This window comes from Trachymyrmex cornetzi, unplaced genomic scaffold, assembly GCF_001594075.2.
Source record: "Trachymyrmex cornetzi isolate Tcor2-1 unplaced genomic scaffold, Tcor1.1 scaffold15, whole genome shotgun sequence".
NCBI lineage: Eukaryota > Metazoa > Arthropoda > Insecta > Hymenoptera > Formicidae > Trachymyrmex > Trachymyrmex cornetzi.
The window spans coordinates 1,336,793-1,358,028 of record NW_017296091.1 but is presented as its reverse complement, the minus strand read 5'-3'; the positions used below and the strand labels follow the sequence as shown (position 1 = coordinate 1,358,028).

Sequence of the window (21,236 nt, the reverse complement as noted above, 5' to 3'; positions counted from 1 at the left end):
CCGCCGCCGCAGCCACATCTGCGCTTGCGTCACGCGTGCGCGCCCCCGGGTCACGTGACCGCCGCGATCGCGGGAAGTTCGAAAGAAGTTCCGGGCCGGTATTCGTAATCGATTCTTTTCTCAATAGTGCGAGGTAATAATTTCGAATTAATACGTTAACACATAATATTTGAATATGTTTCGGTTAAGATTTAATCATCATCAGTAAAATGTCGGTGTTACAATTAAATTAACAATGGAAGTCTTCTACGTATGTCATTGCTTCGATGTTACAATCTTGCTTATTGCAAATTCATATTTGATTATTATATAATAATTTTGTCCTGGTATATAATTGTTGAAATATCAAATTAATAGATCGTTGTCTGGCCAACACAGAATTTCCCGATTCTGTGTTTTTGAAACAAAGATTCTCACAATTTTTGTATGAAGTCCAATTCTTTGCGTAAGTTAAATAAAGATATGATGATAAAAGAATTCTTTTGACAGAAACTGAGATATCTCAAATTCTTTTCGTTAGTAATTTTAGAAAATTAGAAGATTCTCAGCTAGTTATAATGAATAAATGACAGCTAGACTTTCAGACAATTATATCTATGCGAAAAATAACTTTAATCGATATAAGAAGATAATTATTCACGCTTGAATGACAGGAAAGTTGACATTTATTTCACACACGACGAAGAGCAACAATTAACAAGCAAGAATAGGTGTGAATATTTTTCTAACAATTTTCAATGCAGAACTATCCCTAAATTGAATAAAATACAGTTAGAATTTAATCTTTTAAATAATTGTATCTTCCGCCTCAACGTGAAAATTGAACGAAATTGTAATCGTCGATGATCTTGTAGCGATCCTCCCGAAAGTGCACAAGGTCTTGTAGGAAGCGCATACTGCTCTCGTTGTGGAGTTTCGAGAGCACGAGCGGCAGCGGCGTGATGCCCGCGACATTCGCCAGGTCACTGTAATAGTGCTCTTGCTTAGGACCCATCATGTGAAAGTGTCTCTTCTGCAGACCTCTCTCGGCGCGTCTCGCTGCTTCCTCCGCTTCGGAGCGCAGCATATCCGCTCGGGCGGGAAACTGCCTCTCGCCGTGCCAGTGTCGTAGGACGAATCGCACCTTGAAATTGCAAATAATCACATTGTCATTATCACCGTTGCTGGCACACAGTCGCGCCGGATGCGCGACAGTGACTTTCTAGCATTCTTTTCCCCGTCGCGCGCGACCGCCTTCCTTTCAGCCACGCTCAGAGACAATCTCATCCGCTCCGGATGCCCCACGGGGGCTTGGAATGTCGCGTGTCTAAAGTGGATTGCACGCGGCCTTTGCTGTTTGTCTGACATATTTCAAAATATGAGACTTGTTCTTTTTAGCTGAACTTCTTGCACGAGGGGGATTCGTCTCTTTCCTCCTTTTCTCTCCATATTAGAGAAGAGAAGAGAAAGGGTCAACCATACAAGATCAGTTAAAAGAATTAAATCTATGGAGAGCATCAATTTGAAACATGAGACGCGATATATATATATATATATATATATGGTAAAATATAAGACACTGTTGGATTTGTTCGAGGTGAATTAATCAAAGAGGAAAGACATAGGTGAAGCAATATTTTGGATTTTAGGGAGATGATTAGCAAACAAAAAGTGTTATACCTGCAAATCGAACATATTAAAGGCGCAAACGTAGAATGGAAGGCCAATCAATGCCAAAGTAGGGTTCTCTATGGACACCAAATGCTTCCAAAGGTGCGTGACCATGTTGGAATCCACTCGGACTCCACAGGATTCGGCCAGAAAGGGGAAGCTGTACTTGTAGCCTTTTGAGGAAAGAGAGTGAGTGTTATTTTAATTGTTAGAATGAGACAATATCCCATAATAATTACCATGAGGATGGGAGAAACTGTACCTGTACAATAGAAGACGACATCAACCTGCTCCTTCGTCCCGTCTGCAAAAACCACTTCGCGTTCCGTCAATTCCACTACGTCACCTTTCTATAGAAGAAACCGTCACGGTCGCTTAAAAAGTACCTCTGCGATTGTGCCTTATAAGTATATTTGACTTTGCGCGAAAAAAGTATCTCTGTGATTTTACTTTGGATTCGCGCTTTTACCTGCACGACATTCTCGGGAAACACGGTGTCGATGGTCTCAGTCAGGTGATGACTCAAAATCACGCGATTCGCATTCTTGGATATCTCCAACGCCAAATCCATACCTACCCGAAACAGAAAAATGTTACGTTTTAATCATCGCAAGAATAACTTTTAAGAATTTTTTGTTCGTCGTTCTTACCTGTAAAATTAAGTATCCAAAAAACGTTTGTTTATAGTATAACGAAACTTTAATAAAACTAGAAAAAAAAGATCAAAGTCATGGAAGGAAAATGTTAATAACTGATATTGCCCGAATTGTTGGCATTGCGAAAAGAAAATATTTCAAAAAACAAAAATATAATATACAGACAATGAGAGCTTTACACAGCGCGGGAATTGGTGCGCAATTTATATAATAGTCATAAAATCTTTACATAATATATTAAAAACAATGACTTTCAATACTGACTTAATTCGCCATAAAATCTTCACATAATATATTAGAAAGTATCTCGTTCAAGAAATAAGTAATTTCGCGTGTATGTCGTATGTACCAGAAGGACCAGCTCCCATGACAACGACTTTCTTGCTGTTGAAGAAGTCGGGAACCCTGTAATCGTGGCTGTGTATCTGCTTGCCCATAAAGATGTTCTGGCCAGGTATGTTCGGGATCATGGGTTCAAAGTAATGGCCGTTGCACACCATGACTGCATCGAACGACTCGATCGCGACCGCGTCATTCTGCAAGTCCTTGACCTTGACCGACCACTTCCGGTCCCCCGCGACCGGCTCCACCAGCTCTACATGATGCAGCAGCTGGAATGCATACGCCATAACAAGTCATGCTATTACTATCTAGTCATTATTATTGTATATTTATATATAAACTACCAATTTATATGATCTATAATACCAGTTGATATAACATAACACATGTTATATATATTATTAGTTATACAGTAAGCTATATTAATATTACACTATAAATTAATAAAATAATATTATATTAATATATTATAATAATGTTACTAATAATAATAGTACAAAAAATAATATGTTGAACAAGGACTCTCTTTCTCTCATCAAACAAACAAAAACAACCAAACTCAGGACTAATGAGAGGTGCGCAATGAATCTTACACAAATAATTTTGTTAATCCATCCGATGTGATGACCTCATCTTTATTCGAATCTTGAAAACTTGTACGTTTCGATTCTCTTTTGAATCTTCATCAGTAAACTTGTTTAAGAAATTTGCTGAAGAAGATTCAAAAGAGAATCGAAACGTACAAGTTTTCAAGATTTAAATAAAGATAAGGCCATCACATCGGATGGATTAACAAAATTGTTTGTGTAAGATTCATTGCGCACATCCATTCGCGCTGACTCTCATTAGCCCTGAGTTTAGTTGTTTTTGTTTGTTTAATAATAGTACTTAATAGTGCGTTCAAATTCATGTTTAATGATAATTCAGACTAAATGTAATCATGATATTTGATACAAGCATTGCTATATTCCTCTATCTATGCACCCACCCGAATGTAAGGACGTAGCTTAAAATGATCACAATACATATTCAAGAAATCCAATATCTCCGTGCGCGTCGGATAGCTCACGGATCCTTCTGGTATCAGAAAATCTGGATAGCCCATTACCTCCTTCGGTAGATTAGCTCTAAAATATGTAAATTATATAATTCTAGATATCATTTAATTCTTATTAATGGTATCGAATCATTTGCAATGGATTTAAATGTTTGTAATACATATGCCGGGATGAAATTCATCAAAGGTTTATTTCTACGAAACAATGCAAAACTGACATCAAATTCAAGATTAAAATATTAATCGCAATTTAAATTTATTTTATTTACTCTCTATGCAGGATTGAGGATTGTTGAGAAACCCTTACAGAAATCTAATTCAATACTGGCGAATTTAATACTCAAAATGAGTAATTGATCATTACATCTTCAAGTTAAATTTTTATGAGGAAAATGAAAGTTAGCTGTAAGGAATACACGCCATACCTAAGACTCTTGTACATGCTAGTGTGAATCGGTAAACCGTATCTATCGAAACCAGTTTGCTCTCGATAGACCCAAGTCCCGCCGATTTGGTCTGTTTTTTCGTAGCACACCACCTGATCGCCGTAAGTACCGGAAATGCAGTGTCGGAGTGCAGCGAGTCCTGCAGCTCCGGCGCCGATCACAGCGATTTTCATGATTACGCAGTCGTGGGCTGTTTAAGCTTCGTAGAACACGAGGAATCCTCGTTGGCACTTTCAGCTGTATCGGCAAGCTATTTCGTAGTTAATGAAGTACAATTATGGCATAATATTCATTTTGTAATACACGAATATCTTAAACCTACCGCACTTTACTTCTTGATCGATACAGAGGCAAATTTTCTCTGATAAGAATTGAAGGAATAATTGGAGCCTTTCAGAAGCCAAGGTAAACTAATCATTTATAATAAAATGCGAAGAAAATTATATATAATCATATGTTAATTAAAATTGAGAAATTTATAAAAAGTAGAATTAATAAGCTTGGTTTCTGAGAGACGCAATTAATATTCATTGCTGTTTATATTTTTATGAAAAGAAAAATAATTGAACATGTAAACAGGATTGTCGTTACTTTTTTCTATCTATAATTAGATTACAACATAATATCGTTACATCTTTGCAATAACGATAACAAATTCAGCATTACTTTTATAACAATAAAATTTAGTTTCTTATTATCTTTATGTATATATTCAACAGATTACATTATTTTTTATTAGACAAAAATATAATGTTTATTTGATAAAAAATTTACGTTTGCGAATTAAAATGTAAATTTCTGAAGATGAGTATATTAAAGAATAAAAAAATATTAATATTTTTTTTTTAATTATACAAAATTTATTAAGATAAGTTTAATATAAAGAAGAGTTTGCTATATATAGATTAAATTAAAGTTTTAATATTAATTATTATATTTAATATTGATTTATTTTTTATATTAAATAATGCAATTTTTTAATCTAACGTATTTTACTTCAGCATTATAAAAAGTATAAACGAAAAAAATAATTGTCACTTCTTAAATATGGCAATAATGAGTTAGTTCCTAAAAATAGTAACGATAATGATAATAAACGTTACTTTTATAAAGTAACGTTCCCAACCCTGCATATTATAAGCTAACAGTAACTAAATGTATTCTGACCAAGAATGATAAGAGTTATCGATTTGTTTGAATTCACGAAGAGCCATTATCTTCTATAGATTTATTTCAATTGGAATATTAATCAGTTATCTTATATTTGTTTTTATTGCAATATTAATTGCAGTCATATAAAGCATTCATTGATATCGCAGTATTTGACGAAACATTTTTTATAAATTGCGATTAAACTTATACAGAGTGTCTGGAAATAATTGTATCACCTCCCATAGGCAGATGAAATTAAACTGAACGGAAAAGTTTTCTGCCGTTTTGCAATTTTCTCAATAATTAATGAAAGATTAATATAGAAGATCTGTGAATGAAAGTGCATCCGCTTATATAACTTTTCCTGTTCAAACTACGAATCGATCGCGACGGCGACTATTTACGGTTTCGAGCGAACCGGCAAGATTTGTGAAAGGTATAACAGATTCAATCAAAAGTCGAATATCTGTTCTTTCTTCTGTACACTTTTATCACATATTAGAGTTAAAATATTCATATATTATTTTCTCAATTTAAATTTACCAAAATCAGAACACTTTTCACTTTTACCGTTGCGTCGATTGAATCTTGAAGATATGAATTAAATTCTGAAGACAACTAGCTTATGTTAAACGTAGTATTATATAATTACGAATAGAATGCGCATGATGAAATTTGATAAGAAAATATAGACGTTGTGATGTGTTTATCATTACGAAATTAAGATAAAGTTTTGATAAAGTGTATAATCCAGTACAGTTAGTAACTCACCAACAGAAAAACACAAAATGCTTATAACAAAAGCGAGATCCAGTAGAATGCAAGATACATATGTCACAGGCGAAGTGAAAATCAAAATGACCAAGTGGAATAAATCATTAAAGAGAGGGAAATACGAGGCTGATACCGATAAGGTCATATCCAACGTGTTTACCAAATAAATGCGAAGACCTTCAATCTTGTTCACATACACATTTCACTATCCCTAAATGCAGCACACAATGTTCGATGTTTCAATTTAAAAAAAATCGTTTATTCCTCAAAGATCTGCGATGTTTATAAAGAGAAAATATTAAAAAGAGAGAGGAAACAGTAACTGATTAAAATTATACTAAATATATGACATAAAAAAGATGCTTACCTTACAATAAAATATATATTTTTATTATTTAAAATATTTATATTATTACAGCTTATTAAATACATCCTCTTATAGTTAAATTGTTAAATATGATCATAGACCTACGATTGTACAATCGTTTATCAAGTACAAATGGCAGAGGTTGCACTATATTGTTCTTGGAATTTCGCAAGTATGTTTGATTTCGTTTCTTTTTGTTAGATGGACATGATGACTTGTGAAAGATCTCCTTAATAACTATAAAGATAACAATTATATAATGTTTCATCTATAGAATTAATGTATACAGTGGAATAAATACGCTGTTAAAAATAAAATTTAATGTACTTTTAAGTTATAATAAATTGAATTAATTTCATGATATTACATTAATGTATTTGTAACTGAAAATATATTTGTGTAGATATACATGAAATTTTTACTTTTCATAAAATTTCATGAAATTTAATGTATTTTTCACAAAAATTTTATGTGTATTTGCATGAAATTTGATACACATGTTTATTACATTCAGAATTAATATAACTTAGTTTTCAGTTAAACCATTCAGTACTTTTCAATTATCTTATGACCACGCGCTTCTGTTACTTAAATTCATTACAAAGTTTCTAACAACGTAGAATTAATATAGTTTTATGTATAGAATTAATATACATAATTTTATATATAAAGTTATTATACAAATAAACCATTTTAGTGCAAATAACCATAAAAAAAGTTTATTGAATATGCACGTTAATTCATGTAAAACTTGTATAGTTGTGTCACCTTTATAACTGCTATCACTATGTCTTTTTTCTGAATATACCATATTTTTATAAAGATTTACTCGTCAATGTTTTCTTTCCGACTCCCACTTATTTTTATACAACATGTACAATTGCATCGCTGCCCTCGCATCTTCCACAGAACTGTGCTCACCTACTTGTATCTCTCTACCTAATAATTCATACGCGAGCTTTTTTAGACTGGGAGTGTTCCCTTTCGATACTTGACGAAAAGGTTTGTATCTCGAAGTATCACGCCAATACCTTCTAGGATGTGACAGGTACAATACATTGAGATCGTGCTTTAATGCATGGCCCACTAAAATATGACCCTTCAATATATCTGCTACTTCCTTCTGCACAATATTGAAACTTTCTCCATCTCGCAAATGCTCTGGTCGAACGCCACTGATCGCCGTTCGGTAATCCACAACCTTTTCTCTTGGTTTAACGTATTTGTCATATATGCAATCGCCGTATTTATTCACAATTGATACTCGAGCTATTATACTCTCCGTACCGTCGCCGATTCCAACCATTTCGCAGTCCATGGCGAGCTGTTTCGTCAAAGTCTTGCTCTCTTTATTTTTCATGACACCTTGCTTGCTGTTTTGCTCCTGTGAATCCTGCACTTGGCACAAATATATGTCAAAAAATATACTCAATAATCAATAAAATTTATTTTCAAAACAGTACTATAAATATATTTACCATATGAACTGGTGTGGTGTATACTTTTTTAAACTTTGGACGTCTGTGATTCTGTGAGACAGTTTTTTCTCCAGTGCTTTCTTCTGTCTTCGTCTTAGAAAACAAATTTTTGTATGTTTCCCAATTGCATCCAGATATCTTACGTTCAGTGCTTGGAACCAGCTGTCTTGTCGCTTTGTTCCTCTTTTTCTTGTCTGTGCTGGTTAATACATTATCCATTCTTGAAAAAGAAAGGAATTATTTCTTTAATAATTAAAATTTAAATACAATAATGGCTTCAGATTTCACAATCAATAAAGTAAAATAAGGACTGTGAGAGTCAGACCTCATTTTATTTTATTCAATTATTTCTTTCTTGTTATTTTCTTCTTTCTCTAATAAGCTCCATTAATAATAATAAATTATAGCCACCTACTTTAAACCTAACCTATAATGTAAAAACCATCTGATATTTTTGTATATATACTATCTAATGTGTATTTAAAATTTCGCGATTAAAAATAAAGCGACATGTATAATTAACAACAACACAATTCTTAAATGTTAAAAAATTATAATATCTCGAATCTTATCATAACACTTGTAGATAATATAACGAAGTGTAATAATATTACATTGTTCATTAAAATTGCACATAAAATAGACAGAAAATTATTTTATAATATTATTAACAATATTGTCAATAATAAAAATAATTTATTACTTTGTTTACTAATGTATTTTGAAGTCATAACTTAAATCACTCGATTTTATGAAATAAATATATTGTATCCCAACGTTTATCTCAAAATCTTGAGAACAGAACTGTACATTCATAACCTAACTTAGCAAAGTACTCGACTATGATTGGTTGATACAATTATCAATAAATTGTCAGTCGGCAGACTTTCTAACCTTTTAAAACGTGACTCCAAAATGCTTTATATCATATGCACTTTATAAATATTATTTTCGAATCTTTATAAATATTACTCCGCAATCGCGGTAATGACGAATTAAGAAATTCTTACCTGACTAGCACCCAAACAACAAAACATAGAAAAATTATTGTAAACATTTCACACTGGCCGGCAACGCCAGGTGCAAGTATTTTCTCGAGGAGTATCTTTCAGTATCTTCTCAATTTCCGGAAATACTGAACATTCATCAATTGTTCGGAGGGTGAGAGCAGACTTTCACAATTAGATTATGAAAGATAATTTAAACGTAGCGTAAGCAAATATTCATAGAGGTTTCTTATATTTTAAGACCGTCTTAAATAAAGTTAAGATGTCACAGCCAATCATAAAGTCATATTATAGGATCTTAGGACATTACGATTTTAAAAAAAGAATTGACTAAACATTTTTTAAAATTTGTATTAAATTTAACACAATTCGCGTGTTCCAATTAAACAGTCCACTTAAATTGTTGTGATAATTTAACACAAAATGAATATAAATTAGAAAGTAACACAAATATTATGTAAAAAAATTAATATAAGAATAAATATGTAATACACAATTTGTAAGCAAACTGGAAGCACATTTTTTAAAAATAAAATTAACATTTATGTCAAATTAATATATTTATATTTTATCTTAGAATTTATATTAAGTTTTAAAATGCTTTTTTATATTATATTTACACTTATATATATTTATCGTGTTATTTTGACACACCATATAAATGTTGAATATTAATTTAATACAAAATATTTAAATAACACTAATGTTATATCAATATTCAAATATGTTATTTATAAATATATAATAAATACCCTTAAATATTTTTGTATTCGAAGTGAAATTTAACGTTCACAATTGTTGGAGAAAAAAGAAAAAAAAGGCTTAAACGGGGAAATTATAAAAAGCGCAAGTAGAAAGAATATTTTGAAATTTGCAAGTAATCTGTTCTTTGTATATGTACTATATACACTTTCTGTATCTAAAACGAGATAGAATATAGAACTAGACATTGGAAAGAGAGAGAGAAAGAGAGGAAATTAAAATGTATAGACAGTTCAGTCACAGAAAACAGACCTAAGATGTTTTCTGTATCTAATATGAAAAAAATTGTATTATAATATAATAAAAATTGATATTGATTTTGTCATTATGTTAATATTAAATTAATTTTCTAAAATATTTATTTTTACAAATGACAATAATAATAAAAGGTGTAGGTGTAGAAATGTGGAGTGTAAATGAGGCCGCTACAACGACAACCGCCTAGCCAATTCATGAAATCAAATACTTAATACGTTCCGAGGAGTTGTACTGTGAAATTTCGAGTTTTTCCTCTTTTTTTCTAGACAATTGACATCATGGACGATGAGTGCAACACGACGATCAAGGATACGTTCCAGGAACCGCGAAAAAGATTTTGGCTGGTGAGTACATCAATTTGTTCCTCGGTATTCCGTGAAACGACGCCTCCTGTAACCGGCTGTGAGTGTAACCGACATTCGAATATCAATGTCATTAATGTCAGCGGGACAGCATGTTTTCTTCTTCAATTTTTCAATCGTCACGATTAGCATGACACCGGTGTCACGTACATACACGTCGCGGTACAGGTGTTTATTACAGTTTTACTTGAATTGTCAGACGATAATGAGATTGTTACTGTCATTGATATTACACTTGACGTCTAAACGCTAAAATATTCTGCTACAGAGACCGAGAAAACGGCTGAAGAGCGATGCGATAAGCGTCAGCTCGATGGACATATCCATGGATTCTGACATGGGCAAGAAGAAGAAACGTCGCAGAATCACGGAGGTTGCCAGCAGCATATTTTCCTCCACATCGAGTAAATCGGGAAACACTCTACACAGATCTTTCACGATGCAACCAAACTCCTCGGATCTGTCTATTATTGAGGATGAAGCAGACACAAGAACGTTACGTAAAAAGTAATTGTTTAAGAGTGAAGTAAAGACAAAGAGTAAGTTGAACCGAGATTAAAGTTGATCTGCGTTGGTGGAAACGGACCTAAGAGTGAAACTTATGGTGAATTCAGTTGCTCTACACTGGATAGTGTTAGTGCACTTTATATATAAAGGCTGCTTTACCTAAAGTATCTGAATGCAGTGGTATAATCAACTTTGACAATGAAGTAATATATTTATTGGAAACCAATGTCAATAGTTTTCATGAACTTCAAAATTCAAACAACTTGGTTTAAATGAAATTTAAATTTAAAAAAAGATCTTCAAATTTTTACTTTTGAAAGGTTACTATGTTTTTTTGAGTTTCTGTAGGTTTGGTAATCTTTACATAAAGAAAACTATAAACTGAGAAAATGGAAAATTTTTTTCACTTTGTAGACTTATTACGTGCTTTAAAAAACTTGTGAAAATTTTCGATTTTCTAACATGAAAGCTTAAAGTTTCCCTAACAAAATAATTTTTTTTAAATATTTTTCAGATTTTTTATTACTGAGTTATCACGGATTAAATAAAAGGAGCATTTTGATTTTGCTCATAACTCCATTTAAAATCATCGTATTATAATTTTTTAAAATAGATTTTTAAAGCAGAAATTTTGCTCTATTGAATGATATAATTATCAAATTTAAAAAGTAGTGCACATGATACAAATAAAGTGTAGCGCTATGAACTTTTATTCTCATCTAATATAATCTGTCAAATAATATATCTTTATTGAGAATTTTAATCGTTTTAAATATCTATATGCTTTTACATTTAGTATTATTTCTCATGTATAGCAGCTTTAAGTATACACTAATCTAATATAGTGCATTTGACCGAATTCGCTATTAAATGTTTTGACTTACGAGAAAAGTTCTCTTAAAATAAACCATGTCTTAATTTCAGATTGAATAGTGATACTGAGAGCTGTAACAGTTTAACAATCAGGAGTTGGATGTCAGACATCGCGCAGCCACGCGGCAATGAGCGATTGAACAACATATTAAGTCGAAGTGAGATCAGACGGCAAGAAGCCATTTATGAGTTATACTGCGGCGAAAATGTGTTATTAAATGAGCTCTATATGCTAAGAAACTATTATTATGAACCGATGTCAGCCACTGAAATCTTTACATCCGAAGAGTTATCTACGCTTTTTGGCGATCTCATAAATCTCATTGAAATACACAGTAACTTAAGAGATGAATTGTTCAAATTACGGGATAGATACGGATTCACAAAGACCGTGGGACCGACGCTATTAAATTGGGTTAGTTAATTTTCTTTTATCAATACATTTCACTATGCGTCATCAATCGATCAATTAACACTGGCTCTATAATATTAGGGTAGGTCTTAGTTTATTCTAAAGACTCGATCTTCTTGAACATTTATAACAATAATGCCACCAATGTAGACTAAGTTTAATTAACTTATTCTTCACTTTTTCTAATTCTTGAAAAGATTAAAGTTAAATGTTTTCTACATTAGTAGAAATGGACATAAGTTTTTTAACGTGATTAGCCATTTGCACAATTGCTTATTAGAAAGGCTTATGAGATTTCTACAAGAATCTCTTTTCCTATCCTTACATGGATTACGGAATGAGAAATTGAACACCTGAGAATCATCAATTACAAGTCCATCATTCTCATACAGAGACATGGTATCCCACTGTGCATCATGTATGACATTAATTTCATTCTGTTCACAGCTGTCAACATTAAAGAAACCATATTTGGAAAGATGCAGAACATTAGTTTGGGCGAGGCATTTACTGGAAGAGAAGAGATTTACCAATAAGAGATTCCAGTCGTTTTTAAAGAAGCGCCTAGAATCACCACATTCCGTCGACTTATGGACCTATTTGGATGTGCCACGTTCAAGGATCGTGAAGTATCCACTGTTAATAAAGGAGATCTTAAAATATACGCCTGCTGCTGACGCAGATCATTTACCATTGAAAGAGGCGAGTAACGTATTCTCCGACTTGCTGAAGGATATCGATTTTACCATGGGCAATGCCGAGTGCAAGCTTGCTCAATCAAAAATAAACGCGAAGATCGAGCACGATCCTGAAAAATGCATCGCCAACGCCACAGAGTTGATTACAGAGGGTCAGCTTAAGGATACACGTGGAATAGTAAGTTTAATTTCAATTTCAATACAAGAGATAACGCTTATATAAATTTTATTTTAATAGATTTTTTGACACAAATTATCTGTTTGCAGAAATATCATTGTTTTCTTTTCGACACTTGTTTCGTGATAACTCGCCCTACACGGCGCGTTAACAAAAAGTACAACGCATCATTTCCTATCATACCCAAGGAACAGATGTGTGTGCAAGTGGAAGATAAAAATATCGCAGAAATTTGCTTCAAGATCGGAGAATTTTCTTTCATAATGGAAGACGGGCACAAAAAAAGACACTGGGTTGATTCATTCAACAAGATACACTCTAGAATATGTATTCCAGATAAAGTGTTCAATACTGACGACAAGGAAAACTTGTTGGACAATACAGAGTTAACGACAAAGTCAAATAATTGTGTCGCAAGAACGTCGATATCCAGGAGAACTTCTACAAGCAGTATAAATGACAATCTATTTTCTTTTTCCATAAGGAAGAGTCTACTCAAGCAAAAACGCAACAGTATTGGCTATATATAGTGAAAACTTACATTCGGCAGTTTTTATCTCTTCAATAAGAAGAATTTATGTATTATACAAAAATGATAAAATGATTCCGCTCAATTAGTACAAAAATGATAAATTAATATATACGATAATTACATATTTTTATCTACGTTGCAATCTTTCAAGTGATTTTATACTTAAAAATTGTCGATAACTAAAAATTTTTTAATAATATATTACACATTTCAACATAACAGTGATATAAATTTAGAGAAATCGAATTTATTTAGAAAGATTGAATATACTCGTATTTATACGTAAATAACAGGAAGCAGTAACACTATTACATTTACAATCTGCAATCTTACGCTAACATGAATTAACTTATACGTCATAGAAGTTAATTTTAGCTTCAGGATATAATCCGCATTAATACCGATAATTTTATTAAGGAAGAACTTACACATGTGTGTATACATATCATGCTAAATAAAGCATGGTTTAAAAATAATGTAATATATATATATGTACAAATGTTATCATCTATCTCAAAATATTCACGGGAAATCAGTCTTTTATATTTATAGTTATATGCGTTCATTTTGTATTAGCATATATTAAAATGGTAGATGGAATATATACACATTTTTTGCAATAAATTAACAAAACGTGAAGTGGCTTTAATTTATATTGATAGATGTCTATTTATAAAAATTTTAATCGATTTATCGAACTCTTAAAAAAATGTAAAAAACGCGATGGATACTTAGCAAATTCAAACATTGTACTTGATAGAGGCGAAGAAATATAAACCATCTTTTTAAAAAACGATCTAAATATTTTCTTAAAATTGATATTTAACATTTTAAATTCTTTAGAAATTTAATTACATCATTAATCTCCGTTTAATCTTTTATTGGACGAGGAAATTTTATGGCTTGGTAGGCTTCATCGAGTTTCCGTCGGGATAACGTTTTTTAAAGGCCTTAATAAGTTGCGGATCAATTAGATGAACACCATCCACCTGGTTGCCCAATGTAATCCAGTTGGGCTGTACATTATGCGGCCGACCAAACAATTCAATTTTTCTGGTACCGGGACTCATTCGCTCGATGATGCCATAGATCTCGTCGGGTTTGTGACTAGTAGCACGAACCTCAGCGACAATCACATCACTGTCCAATCCTCGATTGATACGAGGATTACCTTTCATGCCGACCAGACAATGTTCCTTACCATGATTCAGCCAATGACCTGTCCTACCAGTCCGTATTATCCTTTGCAACTGATTGGTCTTCACCCAGATGATTTCGTCAACCCTCTCATAACCCCATAGCTGCAGACACTCTCTTCCCAGCTCCATGGCTCTGCCAGTCACCCAAAGGAACAAGAGTCCTTCATCCTGAAGTGCCGGGATTCCCAATTGTCTCATTTCATCGTCCGACATAGTGCCATAAGGTAACTCCATATGAATGTCCCATGGTGGATCAGCCATGATCACAGCAAACTTGCCAAGAACAGTCATGTCGAGGTAACGCAAATCACACTGGATCCACTGTGGTGGATACAGAGTCAACTCGCTACCTACGTTGCTACTGCTACTGCTACCATTTTTGCTATCTAGATTCAACGTCTTGTTAGATGTGGTATGGCTCGGACTATCGGAGTCATTGATTTCTTTTAGTTGTGCCGTAGGACCATCTACCTCATAATGAACATATCTGTACAAAATAAAAAAAATTGACATCTTTAACTCTAAATCTTTTTTGGCTTAAGATACAATTTCGCTGCATGAACCTTTAAAAGTAGAGAAAGTCAAAGCTGAATATGTATGATTTATCTAGAATACCTTTTACAGATTAACTCAGTTAAATTTGAGTTATAATTAGCTGTATCAAGAAACGAATTTAACTGTTTACTGATACATGGCAGTAATTTTCACATCCTTACTTGCATGTGTCCATGTGGAAGCAGGTATTGAGAAAACTACAGTCTCCCAAAGATTCATCTGTGTGACTCTGTATGATCTTTTTAAAATGCAGCTTTTTACATTTTTCTGCGAATCCCGGACCTCCATTCAATTTCATACAATCTACTTTTGTACCATGTGGACAGAATTCCATGACTTGAGCTCCTCCCTGAGAGCGAAATCGTTCTGCCAGCGATTTCTCTTTGGAAGTCTGCTTTGATAGCAGATCCAAGATCTGTTCACCGACCTTCTTACTCTCCTTTTCTCTAATCGTCGGCATCGAAATTAGAGACATGATATCCTCGGTATTTTTCTTGTCAACTTTCGCTTGTTTCTCTGGAGGCACATGATCATTTAATTCAGACATAGACATTTCTATGCTTTCAGCATTCTCTGTGTCATCAGACTGGGACTGACACGACGATTGGGATTCTGTTACCGACAACACTGTATATCCAAATACTCCATTCTCTGTAACTTCTTTGATCCTAAAGACGTGCATAAAGTATTTCTTATATTAAATATATCATGCACTAACAAAATGATATCGCAGGATGTTATGTGAGTCTTACTATACTAACTTAACTATATCTTGTGCAGCCAGCTTCTCCAGAATCTTGTGGATGTCCGAAGAAGACACATCGGCATTAAGATTTTTACGTAGCTGATCTATCAAGTCTGCGGATGTTATCGGTAGATTAGGTAAAGACTCGTGCAAAATACAAAGTACATCTCTTTCATATTCGCTGTGATCCGAACGTGAAGATGCATTAGAATCTGTAACAGGGACGTACCAGTTACATTAAAGTTGAACAAATTCTTTCTCATCACACATAACAAATGTTAATAGTAATATAATTGTAACAGTATACACTTATTACCAGGACACGCCGACTCTGCTGTCAGGGTGGATGAAGCCGGTGTAGAAGTGAGGGTATACAATTCATGTCTCTCACGTTTCCTCTTCTGTAGTTTCTCACGATAACTGTTTCTCTTTATCTTAATCGCTTGTATCTCTTCAAAAGCGTCCGACATGGCTCGAGAAGATTGTGCGTAAAAATATAATTTTTGACATACGAAAAAAGCGGCTGCGGGTTAGACGAGGCATCTAGGTAATAATCGGATTGAGCTACCTTATGTCCGGTACTGATAAAATTAGGCTCATTTGACACGTTTTTGCATGAAATGACCGAATCTGGTAAAAAAAACTTTCGCTCTGGCCCGCGAACCGAGATATTAATCGTTAAAATTGACGACTATAGGTTAGTAAACCTATCATATCGACAAAAAGCAGCGACAAAAGCATCACTAGAGGCCTAGATATCAGAGATGCGACGATGCGACATTGCATCGGTTGAGTTTGAGTTAGGTCGTCATCGTCATTTTAATTCAGTATAGTACTTATAACCATAAGGTGCCTTTTCATGCTGACACTCGACGCTCGTTTTCAGCTGTTTTCAGCGTCAAAATAAATCACAAGATCAAAATTGACGCTTGATATTCGCCAATTTCTATCATGGGACTTATGGCTGTTCTACAATATGCTTTTTGTTTTCTGTTTCTTGCTGTTTGTCTCTTGCCTTCTTGATCAAAAAGACAAGAGACAAACAGCAAGAAACAGGAAACAAGAAGCACATTGTAGAACAGCCGTTATTTTGACGCCGAAAATGAACGTCGAGCGTCGGTATGAAAAGGCACCTTTACAAACTGATGACAACTGGAACTGATGCATTACATGAGGAAAGTTAAATTGTTAGAAAAAGAAGAAAGTATAGTATGTACTTATAGTATGTATTTAATAGTATATACATTATACGTACATACATACATACATGATGTACATACATTATTAGACTCTATACGTAGAGTCCTAGGACTTTAATTATACGCAGTAATGAATTAAAATGGCGCTCTGATCACGTGATTTAGACAACCAATCAGATCATACCCTTTAATGTCGCATCTCTGTTATCTAGATTTCTAGTGTTGTTTAGGATATCCGGCAACATATAATTTCACACAGCTGGATATATTATTGGATATTAATGATATTCGATTATTCAATAATAAAAAATACCAGATAATGTCGAATATTTTACGAATATTCGATACAATCCTATTTCATATTCTTCCTAAGGAAGAGTGCTCGGAAATGTTCGTGGTTTGTTCGGATATTGTCGGGAACGCTCGGCTCGAGATGATAATTGTTTTCATGGTTTTTATTAACTGTTGTTACGCAGTCGAATTTCTCTAGAAATTTTTTCAATAGCGCGATTTAGGAAGCTTCAATACCGAAGAAATTGATATTGTGATAAAAAAATTTATGATATTGTACATGCGAGTGGTGAAGAAGTAAATATTAACTTGTAAAGAGATTATAACCTAAAAATTCAACGTACGTATACATATATAAGATAAAAGAATATAATAATATAACATAATTATACCCCTTTGATTAAAAATTATTCATTTTTATATATCCATTTGATATTTTATTTGTTCAATTATTTTTAAACAGATTCGTTGTTTTATTTTAATTTATTTCTAAAAGATACATGATATGATATATATTTCATGTAGAAAAACTGAGCAAGTAAAAATAAATTTAAAAAAGGATTACAATTTATGAGATGTATAATCCTTTTCAATATTATGTAAAAATAAAATTTATCTTTATATACTCATTAATCAATCTGTAATTATTTTTAGATCATTTGCAATGTTTTTTTTACTTTGATGAAAAGATTTACTATATTGTACGAAGGAGCTAAACAAGTGGAAACCCTTTTGAGAAAGGATTACAACTCAAAAACTTAAGGTATATAATTAACTTTGTTTTTGATGTAAAAATAATTTATCTTGATATACTCATGATACAATTCACAATTATTTTCAGGTATTTGTGTAGTTTTATGCTAAATAAGGAATCTCAACATGGTTTGCGAGAAATGTGAAAAGAAATTGGGCAAAGTTATTACTCCGGATCCCTGGAAAACAGGTGCAAGGAACACAACGGAGAGCGGAGGACGTAAGGTTGGAGAGAACAAAGCTCTTTCTGCAGGAAAGGCACGATTCAATCCATATACCACGAAATTCGAGATCTGTAGAATATGTAGGCAGAAAGTCCATCAGGTGGGATCCCATTATTGTCAGTCCTGTGCATATAAGAAAGCTATATGCGCTATGTGTGGTAAAAAACTCATGAGTACAAAGAATTATAAGCAATCTGCTACATAATAATTGTTTTTATATTTAAAGAATTAATTTTAATGTAAAGTTTAAAATATTTAAATTTATATTCATATATCTGTTATCCATATTAAAATTACATATTTTCTGAATTCTTATAATACGTTGCAGTATTCAGATGGCTGCAAATTGTACATTAGTATTCTTCGCTCTTAGATTATCCAAAAATTTAACCTCCGTTAGTGACATGACGATTCTATCCTTTCGTTTGTTTCTTTCTATATACATCTGACGCTCTTCATCTCACTATCCTCACATCGTCAGTTTTAAATTTACTTCTGCTTTCGCTATTTATATTATTTTTTAACGATTATTTCTTTTCTAATTTAACTAGGGATGAAACTACTCAGATCAATTCCTTTATTTTCTAAAGGATTTTGATAATGTTGTCTAATTTATGTACAGTTTTATGTACAGAATTAAGATTCAATATCGTATAATGTGATGGATTTTTTGATAAACTATAGCGGATTTATATGTATCATTTATCTATATCTTCTTTTTGTTCACCCTGAGTAGTGTTGACATTCCACGAATAACAAAGGAAATTTTCTTTAAATATATAAATGTATTTACATTATTAAATAAATGTATTTAATTTTTTACACTGTAGTTTATATATGACATAAATAATTACTAAAAATAAAAGAAAAAAATAATTAAGAATAGTATGCACATAAAAAATTGATACGTATTTATATTTAATAATAAAATGTTTACACATACATACCATGTTTTTTAATAATTTATCTCATGAGACTTGTACAGGCGCACATATAATAGAAATTGTTAATGCATATATAAAACAAAGTAATATTTAAGTGTGATATTGACAATATATATATGATTCTTATGTGAATTTATATACTACGTACGTAGTCCCCAGAAAGGCGCGCCGAAATGATTTTTCGGTCTTGAAACGCTAACTCTATTAAACTACCGCAGTAATATTACGAGTTAAATTGACTGGCAATTTAACAAATTTTTGATGCTTGTTCGCATCTTCCAAACGATCTTAATAATGATGAATAACATATTAAAATCTGTAATTAATTCTTATTCTAACTACCTCCATTTTACCCGAACTTCCTTCGTAATTCGTTGAACACGTTTCTTTATGCGATTGTATCCACAATTCGAATTCAGCCGAGTTATATTTATCCTTCCAGTATTCGCATTCCTTGTAATACGATGATTTTATAATTACATCTAGTACTTTGCCAGAATACAATCCAATCAGCGACACGACTCCTTGCAATGACATAAAACCGCGCTTTCGCCACGTGCCATCTCCGAAAACCATTAGTCTCGCCGGATATATATTTTCTGATATATTTTCTGCTTTTGACATTAAGTTTTTTTCTGTAGTAGCAGCGTCAGAAAATAATAAAGAGGCAACGGTTTTCGATGCACAATGAATGTTTTTATTGATTTCCTGGTAAACAGTTTTAGTAAACATTTTTGATAGATCCATAATACCGCAAAACTTTCTTATGCCCTCGTAACCAATTCCGAGAAGTCTCATCGCGAATACGATTCGTCTGTTAATTTCATACGCGTTTTGTATGAGTGGACAAGAATTAATATATCGAATACTTGATTCAGAGAAAGTCACATTTCCATTACATGTTTTGCACTTCACTATTTCACTGAGATTGGAAAACATCGTTGAAAATTTGATAATACGATAACCATGCATCGCATTTACCGGTACTTCTGCGTGAAAACTTTTTAGTTTTTTCGTGGATGCACTTGTAGAAGCAGTTTCGCATTCAAATTGATGACGATTCGGCGATTTTGGTCTTTTTTTCGGTATACTTGCACGTCCCAATATTGTCTTTGAACCCTTTCTATTAATTCTTTTTCGGCTTTCCATATTCGAAACTAATATTCTGAGTATCAATCATGAAACTTTATCCCTAGGATTAAAAGTAAAAAGTGAAAAATTTCTCCATTAATTTCAATGGTAAAAATTTTCACTTTTCATCCTAGGGATAAAGTTTCATGATTGAGTCCCTGAATAAAATTTCGCAAAATAACACGTGCTACGACATGAACATCAGATGACTGACTAACAGATTTTTCAACTTTGTATAGCCTAAAATACGTTAAAAAGAAGGGGGGATGCGCAATAACAGCCTTTGACCTGCTAGCACCTGCTAGACCTGCCTATCCTGTTACGATCAATTCTGAGCGGTTGGCGCGCAGGTCGAATCCGATACGAACCGTTGTGGACTGACTGTACGCCCGCTGTAGATTTTATAACTCAGAAACTAACTCGAATTTATACTTAGCACCTTTTGTTCCTTATTTTACAGTCTTTAAAGTATTTTTTAAAGCAAAAAATTTTTTCTATTTTTTTTAAATTTCACACCAGTCTAAAAGGCTTTAAGGTGATCCTAAAGTCGTCCTGTTTTATCACGATTATGTTTTAAAAGAAATATCCGAATTATCAATTGTTGATAATGTTCTTCAATTACCTTCGGGCCCTTTTTATACCGCCGAAAATTTACCCAGGGTTGACGGTCTTTAATAGTCTCTC

At 32.8% G+C, this 21,236-nt stretch overlaps 6 protein-coding genes across 11 annotated transcripts in view; 2 read left to right on the top strand and 4 right to left on the bottom strand.

The window, feature by feature from the left end:
* LOC108758026 (membrane-associated guanylate kinase, WW and PDZ domain-containing protein 1) overlaps positions 1-1,394 on the bottom strand; it is a 12,095-nt gene extending 10,701 nt beyond the window's left edge. Inside the window, exon 1 of the mRNA XM_018502741.1 lies at positions 1,384-1,394. The gene's annotated coding sequence lies outside the window, so the exon portion shown is untranslated. The remainder of the gene's footprint in view (positions 1-1,383) is intronic.
* LOC108758028 (dimethylaniline monooxygenase [N-oxide-forming] 2) lies at positions 184-6,172 on the bottom strand. Of its 4 annotated transcripts, none has more exons than XM_018502746.1 (8): positions 6,075-6,172; positions 4,131-4,401; positions 3,637-3,775; positions 2,656-2,917; positions 2,120-2,223; positions 1,913-2,000; positions 1,660-1,823; positions 184-1,123 (listed from the first exon to the last, which is right to left on the bottom strand). In XM_018502746.1, the coding sequence occupies exons 2-8, from the start codon at positions 4,322-4,324 to the stop codon at positions 809-811; spliced, it is 1,266 nt and encodes a 421-aa protein (XP_018358248.1). In that variant the 5' UTR covers positions 4,325-4,401; positions 6,075-6,172; the 3' UTR covers positions 184-808. The 4 variants fall into 4 exon arrangements, with proteins under 4 accessions (XP_018358248.1, XP_018358247.1, XP_018358251.1 ...); XM_018502745.1 differs by lacking the exon at positions 6,075-6,172 and adding an exon at positions 5,847-5,897; XM_018502749.1 differs by lacking the exon at positions 6,075-6,172 and adding an exon at positions 5,874-5,896.
* Positions 6,173-7,208: 1,036 nt separating this feature from the next.
* LOC108757989 (RNA exonuclease 4) lies at positions 7,209-9,092 on the bottom strand. Of its 2 annotated transcripts, none has more exons than XM_018502690.1 (3): positions 8,933-9,092; positions 7,923-8,142; positions 7,209-7,837 (listed from the first exon to the last, which is right to left on the bottom strand). In XM_018502690.1, exons 1-3 carry the CDS (start codon positions 8,977-8,979, stop codon positions 7,277-7,279), a joined length of 828 nt encoding a protein of 275 aa, XP_018358192.1. In that variant the 5' UTR covers positions 8,980-9,092; the 3' UTR covers positions 7,209-7,276. The 2 variants fall into 2 exon arrangements, with proteins under 2 accessions (XP_018358192.1, XP_018358193.1); XM_018502691.1 differs by lacking the exon at positions 8,933-9,092 and adding an exon at positions 8,626-8,710.
* Positions 9,079-13,584, top strand: LOC108757988 (rho guanine nucleotide exchange factor 3). Its single transcript, XM_018502689.1, has 6 exons — positions 9,079-9,133; positions 10,216-10,293; positions 10,580-10,818; positions 11,743-12,106; positions 12,551-12,979; positions 13,069-13,584. Exons 2-6 carry the CDS (start codon positions 10,228-10,230, stop codon positions 13,507-13,509), a joined length of 1,539 nt encoding a protein of 512 aa, XP_018358191.1. The 5' UTR covers positions 9,079-9,133; positions 10,216-10,227; the 3' UTR covers positions 13,510-13,584.
* Positions 13,585-14,247: 663 nt separating this feature from the next.
* Mettl3 (methyltransferase like 3) lies at positions 14,248-16,640 on the bottom strand. The gene is made up of 4 exons (XM_018502714.1): positions 16,327-16,640; positions 16,027-16,222; positions 15,427-15,933; positions 14,248-15,197 (listed from the first exon to the last, which is right to left on the bottom strand). The coding sequence occupies exons 1-4, from the start codon at positions 16,478-16,480 to the stop codon at positions 14,408-14,410; spliced, it is 1,647 nt and encodes a 548-aa protein (XP_018358216.1). The 5' UTR covers positions 16,481-16,640; the 3' UTR covers positions 14,248-14,407.
* A 960-nt stretch (positions 16,641-17,600) lies between these two features.
* Positions 17,601-18,682, top strand: LOC108758018 (cysteine-rich PDZ-binding protein). Of its 2 annotated transcripts, none has more exons than XM_018502729.1 (3): positions 17,601-17,840; positions 18,155-18,267; positions 18,346-18,682. In XM_018502729.1, exon 3 carries the CDS (start codon positions 18,380-18,382, stop codon positions 18,680-18,682), a length of 303 nt encoding a protein of 100 aa, XP_018358231.1. In that variant the 5' UTR covers positions 17,601-17,840; positions 18,155-18,267; positions 18,346-18,379. The 2 variants fall into 2 exon arrangements, with proteins under 2 accessions (XP_018358231.1, XP_018358230.1); XM_018502728.1 differs by having other exon boundaries at positions 17,606-17,840; positions 18,155-18,263; positions 18,342-18,682.
* Positions 18,683-21,236: the final 2,554 nt, after the last annotated feature.

Coding starts and splice junctions, on each gene's coding strand:
- LOC108758028 (XM_018502746.1), bottom strand. CDS start 4,324: ATGAAAATCGCTGTGATCGGCGCCGGAGCTGCAGGACTCGCTGCACTC. Junction 2,918..3,636: donor AGCTACGTCCTTACATTCGG/GTGGGTGCATAG, acceptor TATGCATTCCAG/CTGCTGCATCATGTAGAGCT. Junction 1,124..1,659: donor TTAATATGTTCGATTTGCAG/GTATAACACTTT, acceptor TGCAATTTCAAG/GTGCGATTCGTCCTACGACA.
- LOC108757989 (XM_018502690.1), bottom strand. CDS start 8,979: ATGTTTACAATAATTTTTCTATGTTTTGTTGTTTGGGTGCTAGTCAG. Junction 8,143..8,932: donor GTTGTTTGGGTGCTAGTCAG/GTAAGAATTTCT, acceptor TTCTTTTTCAAG/AATGGATAATGTATTAACCA. Junction 7,838..7,922: donor ACACCACACCAGTTCATATG/GTAAATATATTT, acceptor TGCCAAGTGCAG/GATTCACAGGAGCAAAACAG.
- LOC108757988 (XM_018502689.1), top strand. CDS start 10,228: ATGGACGATGAGTGCAACACGACGATCAAGGATACGTTCCAGGAACCG. Junction 10,294..10,579: donor CGCGAAAAAGATTTTGGCTG/GTGAGTACATCA, acceptor ATTCTGCTACAG/AGACCGAGAAAACGGCTGAA. Junction 12,107..12,550: donor GACCGACGCTATTAAATTGG/GTTAGTTAATTT, acceptor TTCTGTTCACAG/CTGTCAACATTAAAGAAACC.
- Mettl3 (XM_018502714.1), bottom strand. CDS start 16,480: ATGTCGGACGCTTTTGAAGAGATACAAGCGATTAAGATAAAGAGAAAC. Junction 16,223..16,326: donor AGCAGAGTCGGCGTGTCCTG/GTAATAAGTGTA, acceptor TCCCTGTTACAG/ATTCTAATGCATCTTCACGT. Junction 15,934..16,026: donor GCTGCACAAGATATAGTTAA/GTTAGTATAGTA, acceptor GCACGTCTTTAG/GATCAAAGAAGTTACAGAGA.
- LOC108758018 (XM_018502729.1), top strand. CDS start 18,380: ATGGTTTGCGAGAAATGTGAAAAGAAATTGGGCAAAGTTATTACTCCG.